The sequence below is a fragment of the Piliocolobus tephrosceles genome, chromosome 4 (genome assembly GCF_002776525.5).
Source record: "Piliocolobus tephrosceles isolate RC106 chromosome 4, ASM277652v3, whole genome shotgun sequence".
In the NCBI taxonomy this organism is placed as follows: Eukaryota; Metazoa; Chordata; class Mammalia; order Primates; family Cercopithecidae; genus Piliocolobus; species Piliocolobus tephrosceles.
In genome coordinates this window covers 151,497,657-151,510,717 of record NC_045437.1, presented here as the reverse complement: position 1 = coordinate 151,510,717, position 13,061 = coordinate 151,497,657, and the positions used below count along the sequence as shown (strand labels likewise).

General features: G+C 45.7%; 1 protein-coding gene across 1 annotated transcript in view; it reads right to left on the bottom strand.

Moving 5' to 3' along the window:
* Positions 1-12,994, bottom strand: part of CDC25C (cell division cycle 25C) — a 50,885-nt gene extending 37,891 nt beyond the window's left edge. The window contains exons 1-7 of the mRNA XM_023195423.1: positions 12,712-12,994; positions 12,114-12,342; positions 10,384-10,478; positions 9,314-9,359; positions 6,829-6,862; positions 6,629-6,718; positions 4,602-4,700 (exon numbers count right to left, since the gene is read on the bottom strand). Coding sequence (XP_023051191.1) covers positions 4,602-4,700; positions 6,629-6,718; positions 6,829-6,862; positions 9,314-9,359; positions 10,384-10,478; positions 12,114-12,307 — 558 coding nt within the window. The 5' untranslated portion in view covers positions 12,308-12,342; positions 12,712-12,994. The remainder of the gene's footprint in view (positions 1-4,601; positions 4,701-6,628; positions 6,719-6,828; positions 6,863-9,313; positions 9,360-10,383; positions 10,479-12,113; positions 12,343-12,711) is intronic.
* Between the last annotated feature and the right edge of the window lie 67 nt (positions 12,995-13,061).

Below are 13,061 nucleotides of genomic sequence, written 5' to 3'. Positions count from 1 at the left end.
GTGGTGGTGCATGCCTGTAGTCCCAGCTACTCGGGAGGCTGAGGCAGTGGAATTGCTTGAACCCAGAAGGTGGAGGTTGCAGTGAGCTGAGATTGCACCACGGCACTCCAGCCTGGTGACAGAGCAAGACTGTGTCTCAAAAAAAAAGATCAGGCCGGGCGCGGTGGCTCAAGCCTGTAATCCCAGCACTTTGGGAGGCCGAGACGGGCGGATCACGAGGTCAGGAGATCAAGACCATCCTGGCTAACATGGTGAAACCCCGTCTCTACTAAAAAATACAAAAAACTAGCTGGGCGAGGTGGCGGGCGCCTGTAGTCCCAGCTACTCGGGAGGCTGAGGCAGGAGAATGGCGTGAACCCGGGAGGCGGAGCTTGCAGTGAGCTGAGATCCGGCCACTGCACTCCAGCCTGGGCGACAGAGCGAGACTCCCTCTCAAAAAAAAAAAAAAAAAAAAAAAGATCAGCTTTATCTTCGTAGGATAGAATATGTTAAAATAGCTTTGCCTCAGGGTTGAGATTAGAAATAAGAATCCAAATCTCTGGAGTCCATGGTCTATGAAAGGCAAGTGAATGCCTGGGTAAGTTAAGACCCCAGTATTATAAGTGCACAAAAGACACTAGAGAAAATATGCATGGATAATAATCCCATGAAATCACTACTAATTATTATTATTTTTATTTTATTTTATTTTATTTTTTGAGATGGAGTCTCGCTCTTGTCCCCCAGGCTGGAGTGCAGTGGCGTGATCTCAGCTGACTGTAAGCTCTGCCTCCCGGGTTCACACCATTCTCCTGCTTCAGCCTCCCGAGCAGCTGGGACTACAGGCACCAGCCACCATGCCCAGTTAATTTTTTTGTAATTTTAGTAGAGACGGGGTTTCACCGTGTTAGCCAGGATGGCCTCGATCTCCTGACCCTGTGATCAAGGCATGGTCTCGATCTCCTGACCTTGTGATCGAGGCACCTCAGCCTCCCAAAGTGCTGGGATTACAGGCATGAGCCACTGCGCCCGGCCCTAGCTAATTTTCATATTTTTTTTTCAGTAGAGATGGGGTTTCACCATGTTGCCCAGGCTGGTCTGGAACTCCTGACTTCAAGTGATCAGCCTGCCTCAGCCTCCCCAAGTGCTGGGATTACAGGTGTGGGCCACTGCACGTGGCCACTACTAATTATTTTTATTTTATTTATTTATTTATTTTACTTTTTTGAGACAGTCTCACTTTGTCACCTGTCCAGTCACTGCACTGAAGTGCAGTGGTGTGATCTCAGCTCATAGCAACCTCCACCTCCCAGGTTCAAGCCATTCTTGTTTCTCAGCCAGGCGCCACCACGTCTGGCTAATTTTTGTATTTTTAGTAGAGACAGGGTTTCGCCATGTTGGCCAGGCTGGTCTCAAACTCCTGGCCTCAGGTGATCTACCCACCTCAGCCTCCCAAAGTGGTGGGATTACAGGCATGAACCACCATGCATGGACTGCTAATTATTTTTAATATAAAATGATTTTACCATGTATGTATCTATGTGTGTATTATTTATTTGAGACTGAGTCTCTATCTCAGCTGACTGCAGCCTCAGACTCCTGTGCTTAAGCAATCCTCCCAATTATAACTCACTAAAGCCTCAGACTCTTGGGCTGAGGCTATCCTCCTGCCTTGGCCTCCAGAGTACCTGAGACTACAGGCATGTACCACCAAGTCCCAGCCTTTTTTCGGGGGGAATAGGGGTGTGGTAGAGATGTGGTCTTGCTGTGTTCCCCAGTTAGGGAACTCAAACTCCTGGACTCAAGCAATCCTCTCGCCTTGGCCTCCCAGAGTGCTGGGATTACAGGGATGAGCCACAACATCTGGCCTAATTAGCATTTTCCCCCACCCTAGACTGCTCAGCAGAAAGTAATTTTTAAAAAAATTCCATGAGAAGTCTGGGCGTGGTGGCTCATGCCTATAATCCCAGCACTTTGGGAGGCTGAGGTGGGTGGATCACAAGGTCAGGAGTTCAAACCAGCCTGGCCAATATGGTGAAACCCCGTCTTTACTAAAAATACAAAAATTAGCTGGGCGTGGTAGCACGTGCCTGTAGTCCCAGCTGCTTAGGAGGCTGAGGCAGGAGAATCACTTGAACCCGGGAGGCGGAGGTTGCAGTGAGCTGAGATTGTCCCACTGCACTCTAGCCTGGACGATAGACCAAGACTCCATCTCAAAAAAAAAAAAAAAAAATTCCATGAGAAGGCTGGGCGGGGTGGCTCAAACCTGTAATCCTAGCACTTTGGGAGGCTGAGGCAAGTGGATTGCCTGAGATTAGAAGTTCAAGACCAGCCTGGGCAAGATGGTGAAACCCCATCTCTACTGAAATATAAAAAATTAGCTGGGCGCGGCAGCATGTGCCTATAGTTCCAGCTATTCGGGAGGCTGAGGCAGGAGAATTGCTTGAACCAGGGAGGCGGAGGTTGCAGTGAACTGAGATCACGCCATTGCACTCCAGCCTGGGCGACAGAGTGAGACTCTGTCTCAAAATAAATAAATACATTAATTAATTCTATGAGATATGGATTGCTAATGAAAATGTAAATTCTTATAACTTTTTAAGAAAAAAATCAGAGAAAGTATCAAACCTTAAAGCTTGAGCACAGGAGTTCATGATTTGCCTAGGCAACACAGTGAGACCCCTATTTCTAGGGAGAGGAGAAAACAAAAAAGAAAGAAAGAAAAAAAACTTTAAAAATATTGATACTGTCGGGCATGGTGGCTCACGCCTGTAATCCCAGCACTTTGGGAGGCAGAGGCAGGCGGATTACAAGGTCAGGAGATTAAGACCATCCTGGTCAAAATGGTGAAACCCTGTCTCTACTAAAAATACAAAAATTAGCTGGATGTGGTGGCATGCACCTATAATCCCAGCTACTCAGGAGGCTGAGGCAAGAGAGTCACTTGAACCCGGGAGGCAGATATTGCAGTCAGCTGAGATCACACCACTGCACTCCAGCCTGTGACAGAGCAAGAATCAATCTTAAAAAAAATATATAAATAAAATAAAATAAAATAAAATAAAAACTTTATGTCATACTGACAAGATGAGCAGATTAAAAATTCATACCTAAGACAGATGCAGTGGCTCACTCACACCTGCAATCCCAGCACTTTGGGAGGCTAAGGCAAGCAGATTGCTTGGCATCAGGAGTTCGAAGACCAGCTTGGCCAATGTGGTGAAATCTCATCTCTACTAAAAATACAAAAATTAGCTGGGTATGGTGGAACACACCTGCAGTCCCAGCTACTCGGGACCCTGAGGCAGGAGAATTGCCTGAACTTGTGAGGCGGAGGTTGTAGTGAGCTGACATTTTACCACTGCACTCCAGCCTGGGCAACAGACAGAGACTTCATCTATAAAAAAAAAAAAAAAAAAAAAAAAAAAAAAGTGTATATATATACCTTCAATCCAGCACTGAAGAGAAAAATCCAAAATGCAGTCAAATATTTGCACTTGAGAACTTTGAGAACTTACATTATAGCATTATTTGTAAAAGGAAAATTTGGATATCACTAAATATCTAACAGTATGGAAGTCCTTTTATAAATTAGGGTCCATTTATTAGAGAAAACCATCCAGAGCCAGGCACAGATCCATGTGCCTGTAGTCCTAGCTACCCAGTAGGCCAAAGTGGTAAGATTGCTTGAGCCCAAGAGTTTGAGTCTAGCCTGGGCAACATAGCAAGACCTTGTATTTAAAAAAATAAAAATAAGGCTGGGCGCGGTGGCTCACGCCTGTAATCCCAGCACTTTGGGAGGCCGAGGCGGGTGGATCACAAGGTCAGGAGATTGAGACCATCCTGGCTAAGACGGTGAAACCCCGTCTCTGCTAAAAATACAAAAAATTAGCCGGGCGCGTTGGCAGGCGCCTGTAGTCCCAGCTACTCCAGAGGCTGAGACAGGAGAATGGCGTGAACCCGGGAGGCGGAGCTTGCAGTGAGCCGAGATCACGCCACTGCACTCCAGCCTGGGTGATGAGCAAGACTCCATCTCAAAAAAAATAAAAATAAAAAATAAAAAAGCAATCTTTAAAGAATAAAGTAGAAGAAAAAAAGAAGCCTGGCCAGGCGCGGTGGCTCACACCTGTAATCCCAGCACTTTCGGAGGCTGAGGTGGGTGGATCCCCTGAGGTCAGGAGTTTGGAACCAGCCTGGCTAACATGGTGAAACCCCATCTCTACTAAAAATACAAAAATTAGCCAGGCACGGTGGTGGGCACCTATGATCCCAGCTACTTGGGAGGCTGAGGCAGGAGAATCACTTGAACCTGGGAGGCAGAAGGTTGCAGCGAGCCAAGATCGCACCATTGTACTCCAGCTTGGGCAACAGAGCAAGACTCCATCTCAAAAAAAAAGCCCAAGTCATATTTTTTCCTCCTTAAACTTAAACAAGAAGATCATAGGACATATTGTTCCTCTCTTTTCCTGCTCAAACTTTATTTCTCCAACCCCCTTTTTCTCACCTAAATTTGGCTTGGTGATGCTGGTTTAGAAAAATTCAAAGGTTCATAAATCCAGAGCTGCCATCCTGCAGCCTATAACACTTCAACTGATCCTTAATAATGATGTTCAATGACTTACCAGCAGAGAAAGAGGAGACATATAAAGTTCCCCTGGTCTCTTTTGAAACCTCAGGTTCCTGGGTACCCGACACTCCAAGGGTTTCAAAGTGCCGTTTTCCTGCATAAGAAAAACTGTATTAGTTGGGGAAGAGAAGTGTCAGCTGGCCCTGATAAAAACATTTCATCTGATGAAGCCATGAATAACCCTCACAAAACACATTTCATGTAATCAAAGTTGACCCTATATCTTGACCCTATATAACCTTGTATTTGAAGATGCAAATTATGATGTGGATTTGATATAAGGCATGCAGATTTGCTTTGGAAGATACTAATTTTTGGTCACAAGTAAAAGGAATGGGGTAAGGATAGGGAGCCTGCCTGGGGAGGGGACAGTGAGATTTTATTTTATTTTATTTTTTTGAGACGGAGTCTCGCTCTGTCACCCAGGCTGGAGTGCTGTGGCCGGATCTCAGCTCACTGCAAGCTCCGCCTCCCGGGTTCACACCATTCTCCTGCCTCAGCCTCCCGGGTAGCTGGGACTACAGGCGCCCGCCACCTCGCCCGGCTAGTTTTTTGTAGTTTTTAGTAGAGACGGGGTTTCACCGTGTTAGCCAGGATGGTCTCGATCTCCTGACCTGGTGATCCGCCCATCTCGGCCTCCCAAAGTGCTGGGATTACAGGCTTGAGCCACCGCGCCCGACCGACAGTGAGATTTTAAAAAGTGATTATTGGCCGGGCGTGATGGCTCACACCTGAAATCTCAGTACCTTGGGAGGCTGAGGTGGGTAGATCATCACAGGTTAGGAGTTTGAGGTCAGCCTGGCCAATTTGGTGACACACTGTCACTACTAAAAATACAAAAATTAGCCGGTGTGGTGGCACACGCCTATAATCCCAGCTATTCAGGAGGCTGAGGCAGGAAAATCGCTTGAACCCTGGAGGCAGAGGTCGCAGTGAGATTGCACCATTGCACTCCACCCTGAGGTACAAGAACAACTCTCTCTCACAAAAAAAAAAAAAAAAAACAGTGATTATAGGCCAGGCAGTGGCTCATACCTATAATCTCAGCCTTTTGAGAGGCTGAGGTGGGCGGATCACTTGAGGTCAGGAGACCTGCTTGGCCAATAAGGCAAAACCCCATCTCTACTAAAAATAGAAAAATTAGCCGGGCCGTGGTGGCATGTGCCTACAGTCCCAGCTATTTGGCAGGTTGAGGCACAAGAATCACTTGAACCTGGGAGGCAGAGGTTGTAATGAGCCGAGATCGTGCCACTGCACTCCAACCCGGGCGATAGAGTGAGACTCAGTTTCAAAAATAAATGAATAAAAAGTGATTATAAATGGAGATTAGAAGGACAGTATTAAATCAAGAAAAAACTGATTAGAACAGCCAAAAACATGAGTCTATCTTAAGTCAATGTAAGAAAAGAACAGCAGCTATCTTTTATGGGTAATGATCTGGGGAAATGGATGGGAGGCAGGGAAGAAAAAAAGATGTCTAGAAAAGAGGATTAGTTGAAGGGATTAGATACAGAATTATCTTAGTGATTAGGTGGTTCTGAAGAGGCTAGTTTTAACTTGGAACGAAGGATGACCTAAGGTTTAGATAAAAAGTACCATGGCTTCCTCGGAATAAGGGCTTAAAAGCCAGACTAAGAGGGAAATAAGAAATTAATAAATCTACACTTGCATGTAAAGTGGTGGAAAAAAAATCTGTGAACAAGTTATCCAAGTTAACCCTACAAACAAAACTTCTAAATCCCTTACACTATAGTAAGGATAATTTTTATCCTCAAAATGATCAACTGAACATGAGAAATAATGATGACCTACTGTGGAGAACTTGGAGCTGCGTGTCTGACCTAGGGCCAAACGTTAATAAGAAAAAACAAAAACAAACAATTTTTCTCCCCTATAGTAATACAGTTTGCTTGTCTAGCATACGAGGTATAAACAGTTCTATGTCTCACTATGATACCAACAAGTTTCTTCACTCATAAAAATAAAACTGCCAATATATCTAGGTTTCCATTAAACACTCACATTTTCTTTATTTGCAGACGAGCTACACATTGCATCTCTCTTTCTATGGCCACGGTCCAAACCATTCGGAGTGCTACAAAGAAGCTGTGCCTAAAAAAGAGTTTGCTGAGAACGTCCCGCATCAAGTCACAGGTGCAATGGAAACCCTCTGCCTCCCACCTGAAAAGCAAACCCAAACCCAAAAAAGAGAGGCTACTCACTGGGCTGCATTTCATTAGGTGCTGGTGATGATTCCTGCAGATGAAAACAAACTGCCTGTCAGGTTAGCCCCAAACACTGTTTGATTATTCTTCAGTGGATTTGGTGCATCCCAACATTTTAAAAATTTCATTCTAGGAGCCCTATTCCCAGTTGATATGTCTCTTCCAACAACAATACATAGGGTATTCTCTGTGGTAAATATCAAGACTCAAGTGATATCTTGGGGATAAGACCCTCATTTTGCCTGTATAACTATATAAATAAACATGTACCAAAGATGAACGAGTTTTATACAATTTACTAATTTTCCAGCACAGTGTATTGGGGCTAATTTTTTTTTTTTTTTGAGACAGTCTGGTTCTGTCACCCAGGCTGGAGTACAGTGGCAGGATCTTGGCTCACTGCAAGCGCCGCTTCCCAGGTTCACGCCATTCTCCCGCCTCAGTCTCCTGAGTAGCTGGGACTACAGGCACCCGCCACCACACCCAGCTAATTTTTTGTATTTTTAGTAGAGACGGGGGTTTCACCATGTTAGCCAGGATGGTCTCGATCTCCTGACCTTGTGATCCGCCTGCCTCAGCCTCCCAAAGTGCTGGGATTATAGGTGTGATCCACCACGCCCAGCCAGGGCTAATTTTTTTAAAAAACTTAATTTCTAGCCGGGCGTGGTAGCTCACGCCTGTAATCCCAGCACTTTGAGAGGCTGAGGCGGGAGGATCACCTGAGGTTGGGAGTTCACGACCAGCCTGACCAACACAGAGAAACCCGTCTCTCTACTAAAAATACAAAATTAGCTGGGCGTGGTTCTCAGGTATGGTGGCGCATACCTCTAATTCTCCTGCCTGAGGCAGGAGAATCTCTTGAATCCGGGAGGGGGAGGTTGTGGTGAACCGAGATCGCACCACTGCACTCAAGCCTGGGCAATAAGAGCACAACTCCATCTCAAAAAAAAAAAAAAAAAAAAAGCCCAGCGTGGGGGATCACGCTTGTAATCCCAGCACTTTGGGAGGCCGAGGCAGGCAGATCACGAGGTCAAGAGATCGAGACCATCCTGACCAACATGGTGAAACCCTGTCTCTATTAAAAATACAAAAATTAGCTGGGCGTCGTGGCGTGTGCCTGTAGTCCCAGCTATTAGGGAGGCTGAAGCGGGAAAATCACTTGAACCTGGGAGGCGGAGATTGCAGTGAGCAGAGATCACACCACTGCACTCCATCCTGGCAACAGAGTGAGACTCCATCTCCAAAAAAAAAAAAAAAAAAATTATATATATATATATATATATAAATTTCTATCCTCCCTCTGTGGATTTCATTATCTATCTGGGTTAGAGCATTTAAAGCAATTCAGGCCAGCCCAGTGACTCCCATCTGTAATCACAGCACTTTTGGAGGCCGAGGGGGTTGCTGATCACTTGAGGTCAGGAGTTCAAGACCAGCCTGGCCAGCATGGTGAAGCCTCGTCTCTACTAAAAATACAAAAATCAGCCAGGCATGGTGGCGGACGCCTGTAATCCCAGCTACTCAGGAAGCTGAGGCAGGAGAATTGCTTGAATCGCTTGAACCCAGGGAGGCAGAGGTTGCAGTGAGTCAAGATAGTGCCACTGCACTCCATCCTTGGCAACAGAGCCAGACTCCATCTCAAAAATAAAAATAAATACATAAATAAAATGCTTAGTATGTGTTAGATACACAGTTTATTTAATCCTTACAATAGCTACTTTATGAGAAGTGCTATTATTGTCTCCATGTTACAAATAAAAAAAATTAAGGTCTAATGAAGTTAAAAAAAACTTGTCAGAGTCACAACTGGTGAATGAAGTAGTAAGCCAGGAATCCAGACACTGATTCCAGATCCTACACTCTGTACTTTCTTTTATCTTTTTAAGATGCAGTCTCGCTCTGTCGCCCAGGCTGGAGGGCAGTGGTGTGGTCTCCACTCACTGCAACCTCCGCCTCCTGGGCTCAAGCAATTCTCCTGCCTCAACCTCCCAAGTAGCTGCGATTACAGGCATGTGCCACCACACCCAGCTAATTTTTGTATTTTTAATAGAGACGGGGTTTCCGCATGATGGGCAGGCAGGTCTTGAACTCCTGACCTCAACTGATCCGCCTGCCTTGGCCTCCCAAAGTGCTGGGATTACTACAGATGTAAGCCACCGCGCCCGGCCACTCTGTACTTTGAATTACTAAGATACAGCACTTTTCACATTCAAATAAAGCCTATATAAGTGTAGTACACCATTTTCCTTCATTTCCTTATAGATACTTCTGATTATGATAGTTAAAATGAATAGCCTTCATGTTCACAACACTATTTAGATCTGGAAAACTTAGAAACTGTTCAAGGTAAGGAACTAGGCCTCAAAGCCCACTTATACCCAATATGAAAGGTTTTGCACTCTGCAGAGTCTGCACAGGATAAAATCTCTATGACCGGTGCTAAAAAGCTTTTGCATGGGGTTCATTTAGCAACAGAACTTACATCCCGGCTAAACGTACTTCCTGAAGTCCTGAAGAATCCAGGTGACCTGCAATCACATATAAAGAATCAGTAAAAGGAGTTATTTGTGTCCATGCATCCTGTTTTTCCTTCAGATTTTCTTCATTACCAGTAAGCCATATTAATTTCAAGGACTGAGCTTTTGAATACAAAGCCTCTCTATTGATACCCATTTCACAGTACAAGGTACAATTTCACAGAAACTTAAGGTTTTATATGTGTCACTGAAAGAAGAAGTGCTGGGAAACACTGCACTTTGCTACCTATGGAGTTTTTTGTTTTTCTTTTTATGAGTAGAAAAGAAATGTTATCACTCAGAAAATCTGAAATTAGAATTCTGGAAGGTTAACTTATGAAACATTCCTTTTGGAATACTTTATATAAAACATTTAAGAATTAGTTGACAACGTATTTCTTTTTCTTTGAGACGCAGTCTCGTTCTGTCGGCAGGTGGGAGTGCATTGGTGCTATCTTGGCTCACTGCAACCTCCGCCTCCCGGGTTCAACCGATTCTCCTGCCTCCGCCTCCCGAATAGCTGGGACTACAGGCACGTGCCACCACGCCAAGCTAATTTTTGTTTTTTAGTAGAGATGGGGTTTCACCATGTTGGCCAGGATGGTCTCGATCTCTTGACCTCGTGATCTGCCCACCTTGGCCTCCCAAAGTGTCCGGATTACAGACATAAGCCACTGCACCTGGCCAACAACATATTTCTTTATGCTGGTTTCTTTGCCTCTGCTGAGATTAGACTAAGGCACAAAACTTCTCATATCCTAATGACTATACTTTCATTCCCACCGTTAATCAGTCAACAAAATATGTTCCTACTTGTCTAACATTTTCAAATGCAAAGTAGCTCCTATTAGTGTTATTATTGTTCTCATCCCATTGGCTTAATCATTCTCAAAAATTCTCTAGTTACCCACAAAATTCCATCTCTCTAGGCAGACTCTTTTCAGACTTTCACCACCTTCTGTCTCTATCCTACTTCCCTGTTTTCTCCCTTAAAAGTTATTCTTCCCTTCGAGGCCTTTATCTCCCTTCTCCCTACCAGTTTCATCAAGGTCTGCAGAAGTGGTAAGCTGAGTGGCAGTTATCTCCCCACTGCTAAGATTCGAAAGATCGAGGCAACGTTTTGGGGTTCCTCTGTTGAGACATAATAGTACATCGAAATTTCCATTAGATTGTTATATCCTTAAAAGTCAAAGATCATGTCATCCTCTTTTTTTTTTTTTCTTTTTTTTTTGCGATGGAGTCTTGCTCTGTCTCCCCGGCTCGAGTGCAGTGGCACAATCTTGGCTCACTGCAACCTCCACCTCCCGGGTTCAAGCGATTCTCCTGCCTCAGCCTCCCAAATAGCTGGGATCACAGGCACCTGCCACCACGCCCAGCTATTTGTAGTAGAGATGGGGCTTCACCATGTCAGCCAGGCTGGTCTTGAACTCCTAACCTCAGGTGATCTGCCCACCTCGGCCTCCCAAAGTGCTGGGATTACAGGTGTGAGCCACAGCGCCTGGCCAATCCTCTTCATTTGAAACACCCCTTAATGACTATCAGATTATCTGAACAGTGTCCAAATAAATCTAATTGCTTTTTGGAAATATCTCAGACTGGGCTGAGAAAAGTCTCCCACTATCATAATCTGTACCTCATTTTTTCCTTACCAACATATTGAAACAGATACTTTTTTTTTTTTTTTGAGGCCCAGAGTTTATTGGCCAAGGAGGATCTTGACTCCACATTCCCTGTCCTGAGCACTATGAACACAAGCTTGATTTCTCCCTGGAGTCCCTAGTTTTTCTCAGGTACTACTTCTCTTCGTTTGCTAGTTGAGACATGGTATGATCAGAATTCAAAGTACAACTGCAATAACGCTAATATTAATACTAATAAAGTGACCGACTCGTAATGCGGTGGTTTTCAAAGACTTTTCCCAGATATCACATCATTTGATTCTCACAAGATCCTAGTAAGATAGGAAGAGATTATTATTTATTTCTTGTCTTTTCTTTTGGAGATAGAGTCTCACTCTGTTTCCCAAACTGAAGTGCAGTGAGGCAATCTTGGCTAACTGCAGCCTCCAGCTCCCGGGCTCAAGCAATCCTCCCACCTCAGCCTCCCGAGTAGCTGGGACTATAGGCGCACATCACCACACTCAGCTAATTTTTAATATTTCTTGTAGAGACGGGGTCTTGCCATGTTGCCCAGGTTGGTCTTGAACTCCTGGACTCAGGCGATCCGCCCTCCTTAGCCTCCCAAAGTGCAGAGATTACAGGCATGAGCCAACTCGCCTGGCTGAGACTATAATTTCTTGTCACTGAAAAGAACTCAAAAGGGTTACACAGTCAAGGGCAGAGCTGAGACTTTTTTTTTTTTTTTTTTTTTGAGACGGAGTCTCGCTCTGTCGCCCAGGCTGGAGTGCAGTGGCTGGATCTCAGCTCACTGCAAGCTCCGCCTCCCGGGTTTACGCCATTCTCCTGCCTCAGCCTCCGGGTAGCTGGGACTACAGGCGCCAGCCACCGCGCCCGGCTAGTTTTTTGTATTTTTTTAGTAGAGACGGGGTTTCACCATGTTAGCCAGAGATGGTCTCGATCTCCTGACCTTGTGATCCGCCCGTCTCGGCCTCCCAAAGTGCTGGGATTACAGGCTTGAGCCACCGCGCCCGGCCAGAGACTTAAACCCTGACCTTTGAGCCAGGATAACTGAAAACAAACCAACAAACAAACCCAATTGTTTGGAAATAGGAAAGGCAATAAAGTGTAAAAATAAAAGTATATTTACCCAGACAAAATGCTTAGGTTTGCAGAATCACCAATAAATTTGCCCACAGGAGTGCTAGGGCCATCTGGACAGACAGTAAAGGAAGTCTCTCTCTCCAGGAGCAGGTTTAACATTTTCCTTTGATTAGACCTAAAACTGGGTCCTGAGCCAGAGCTTCCTTCCTCTCTTGTGGATGAGAAGAGTTCCGTAGACATGGTCTTCGAATTCTCACCAGGAGAAAAACATAAACCTAGCTAGGAGGAAAACGTCATCTATATCGGTACGTCACAGTTCCCTCAGCTTTCCCAAACTCCACCCTTTCCAGCCAGGCGGATCAGCATTGGAAGAGGGGCATTCCCGAAGGATGATTCACAGCCTGGCTCCAGGTTAGAACCTGAATTCACCGACGAGAGGCAACCTTACGACCTTAAAGATGGAATGAAGAGAGAGTCTTGACTTGTTCCACGCCACACAGCTCGAGACTCCTGACCAGAAAGAACCCAGGTCGTAACTGGCGACAGTGCCCATTCGGCCCTCCCAATCTCTGTGTGGGCCGACTGGACCCTAAGGGGACAATGGGGTCTCCGTGATTCCGTGGCGGAGACGGCTGCGGACTTACCTCAAGCCTGGAGTCTGAGGCTTGCCTACCAGAGGAGGGAAAGTGGATAGGGATCGGACACAGGCGAAGACTCGAGCAGAATGAAAGAAAATCTGGGGGAAAGGAGGCAGTTAACCAGACTGCAACTCTGCCTCCCGACTGGGTAGGCCAACGTCGGACTCAGCTTCTTCCCCGCGCAGAAGGCCAAAATTGTAGCCTGCGAGCAAGAATATCAACAGCCGCAAGCGTTGACCATTCAAACCTTCCGCCCGCCCAGTAACCTATCCCCGCTCGCCTCTAAGCTACGTCAGCCAATCTCCGCGCGCGCGCCCAGACCCTCACGACCTATCGTTGGGCTCGCACATTACCCG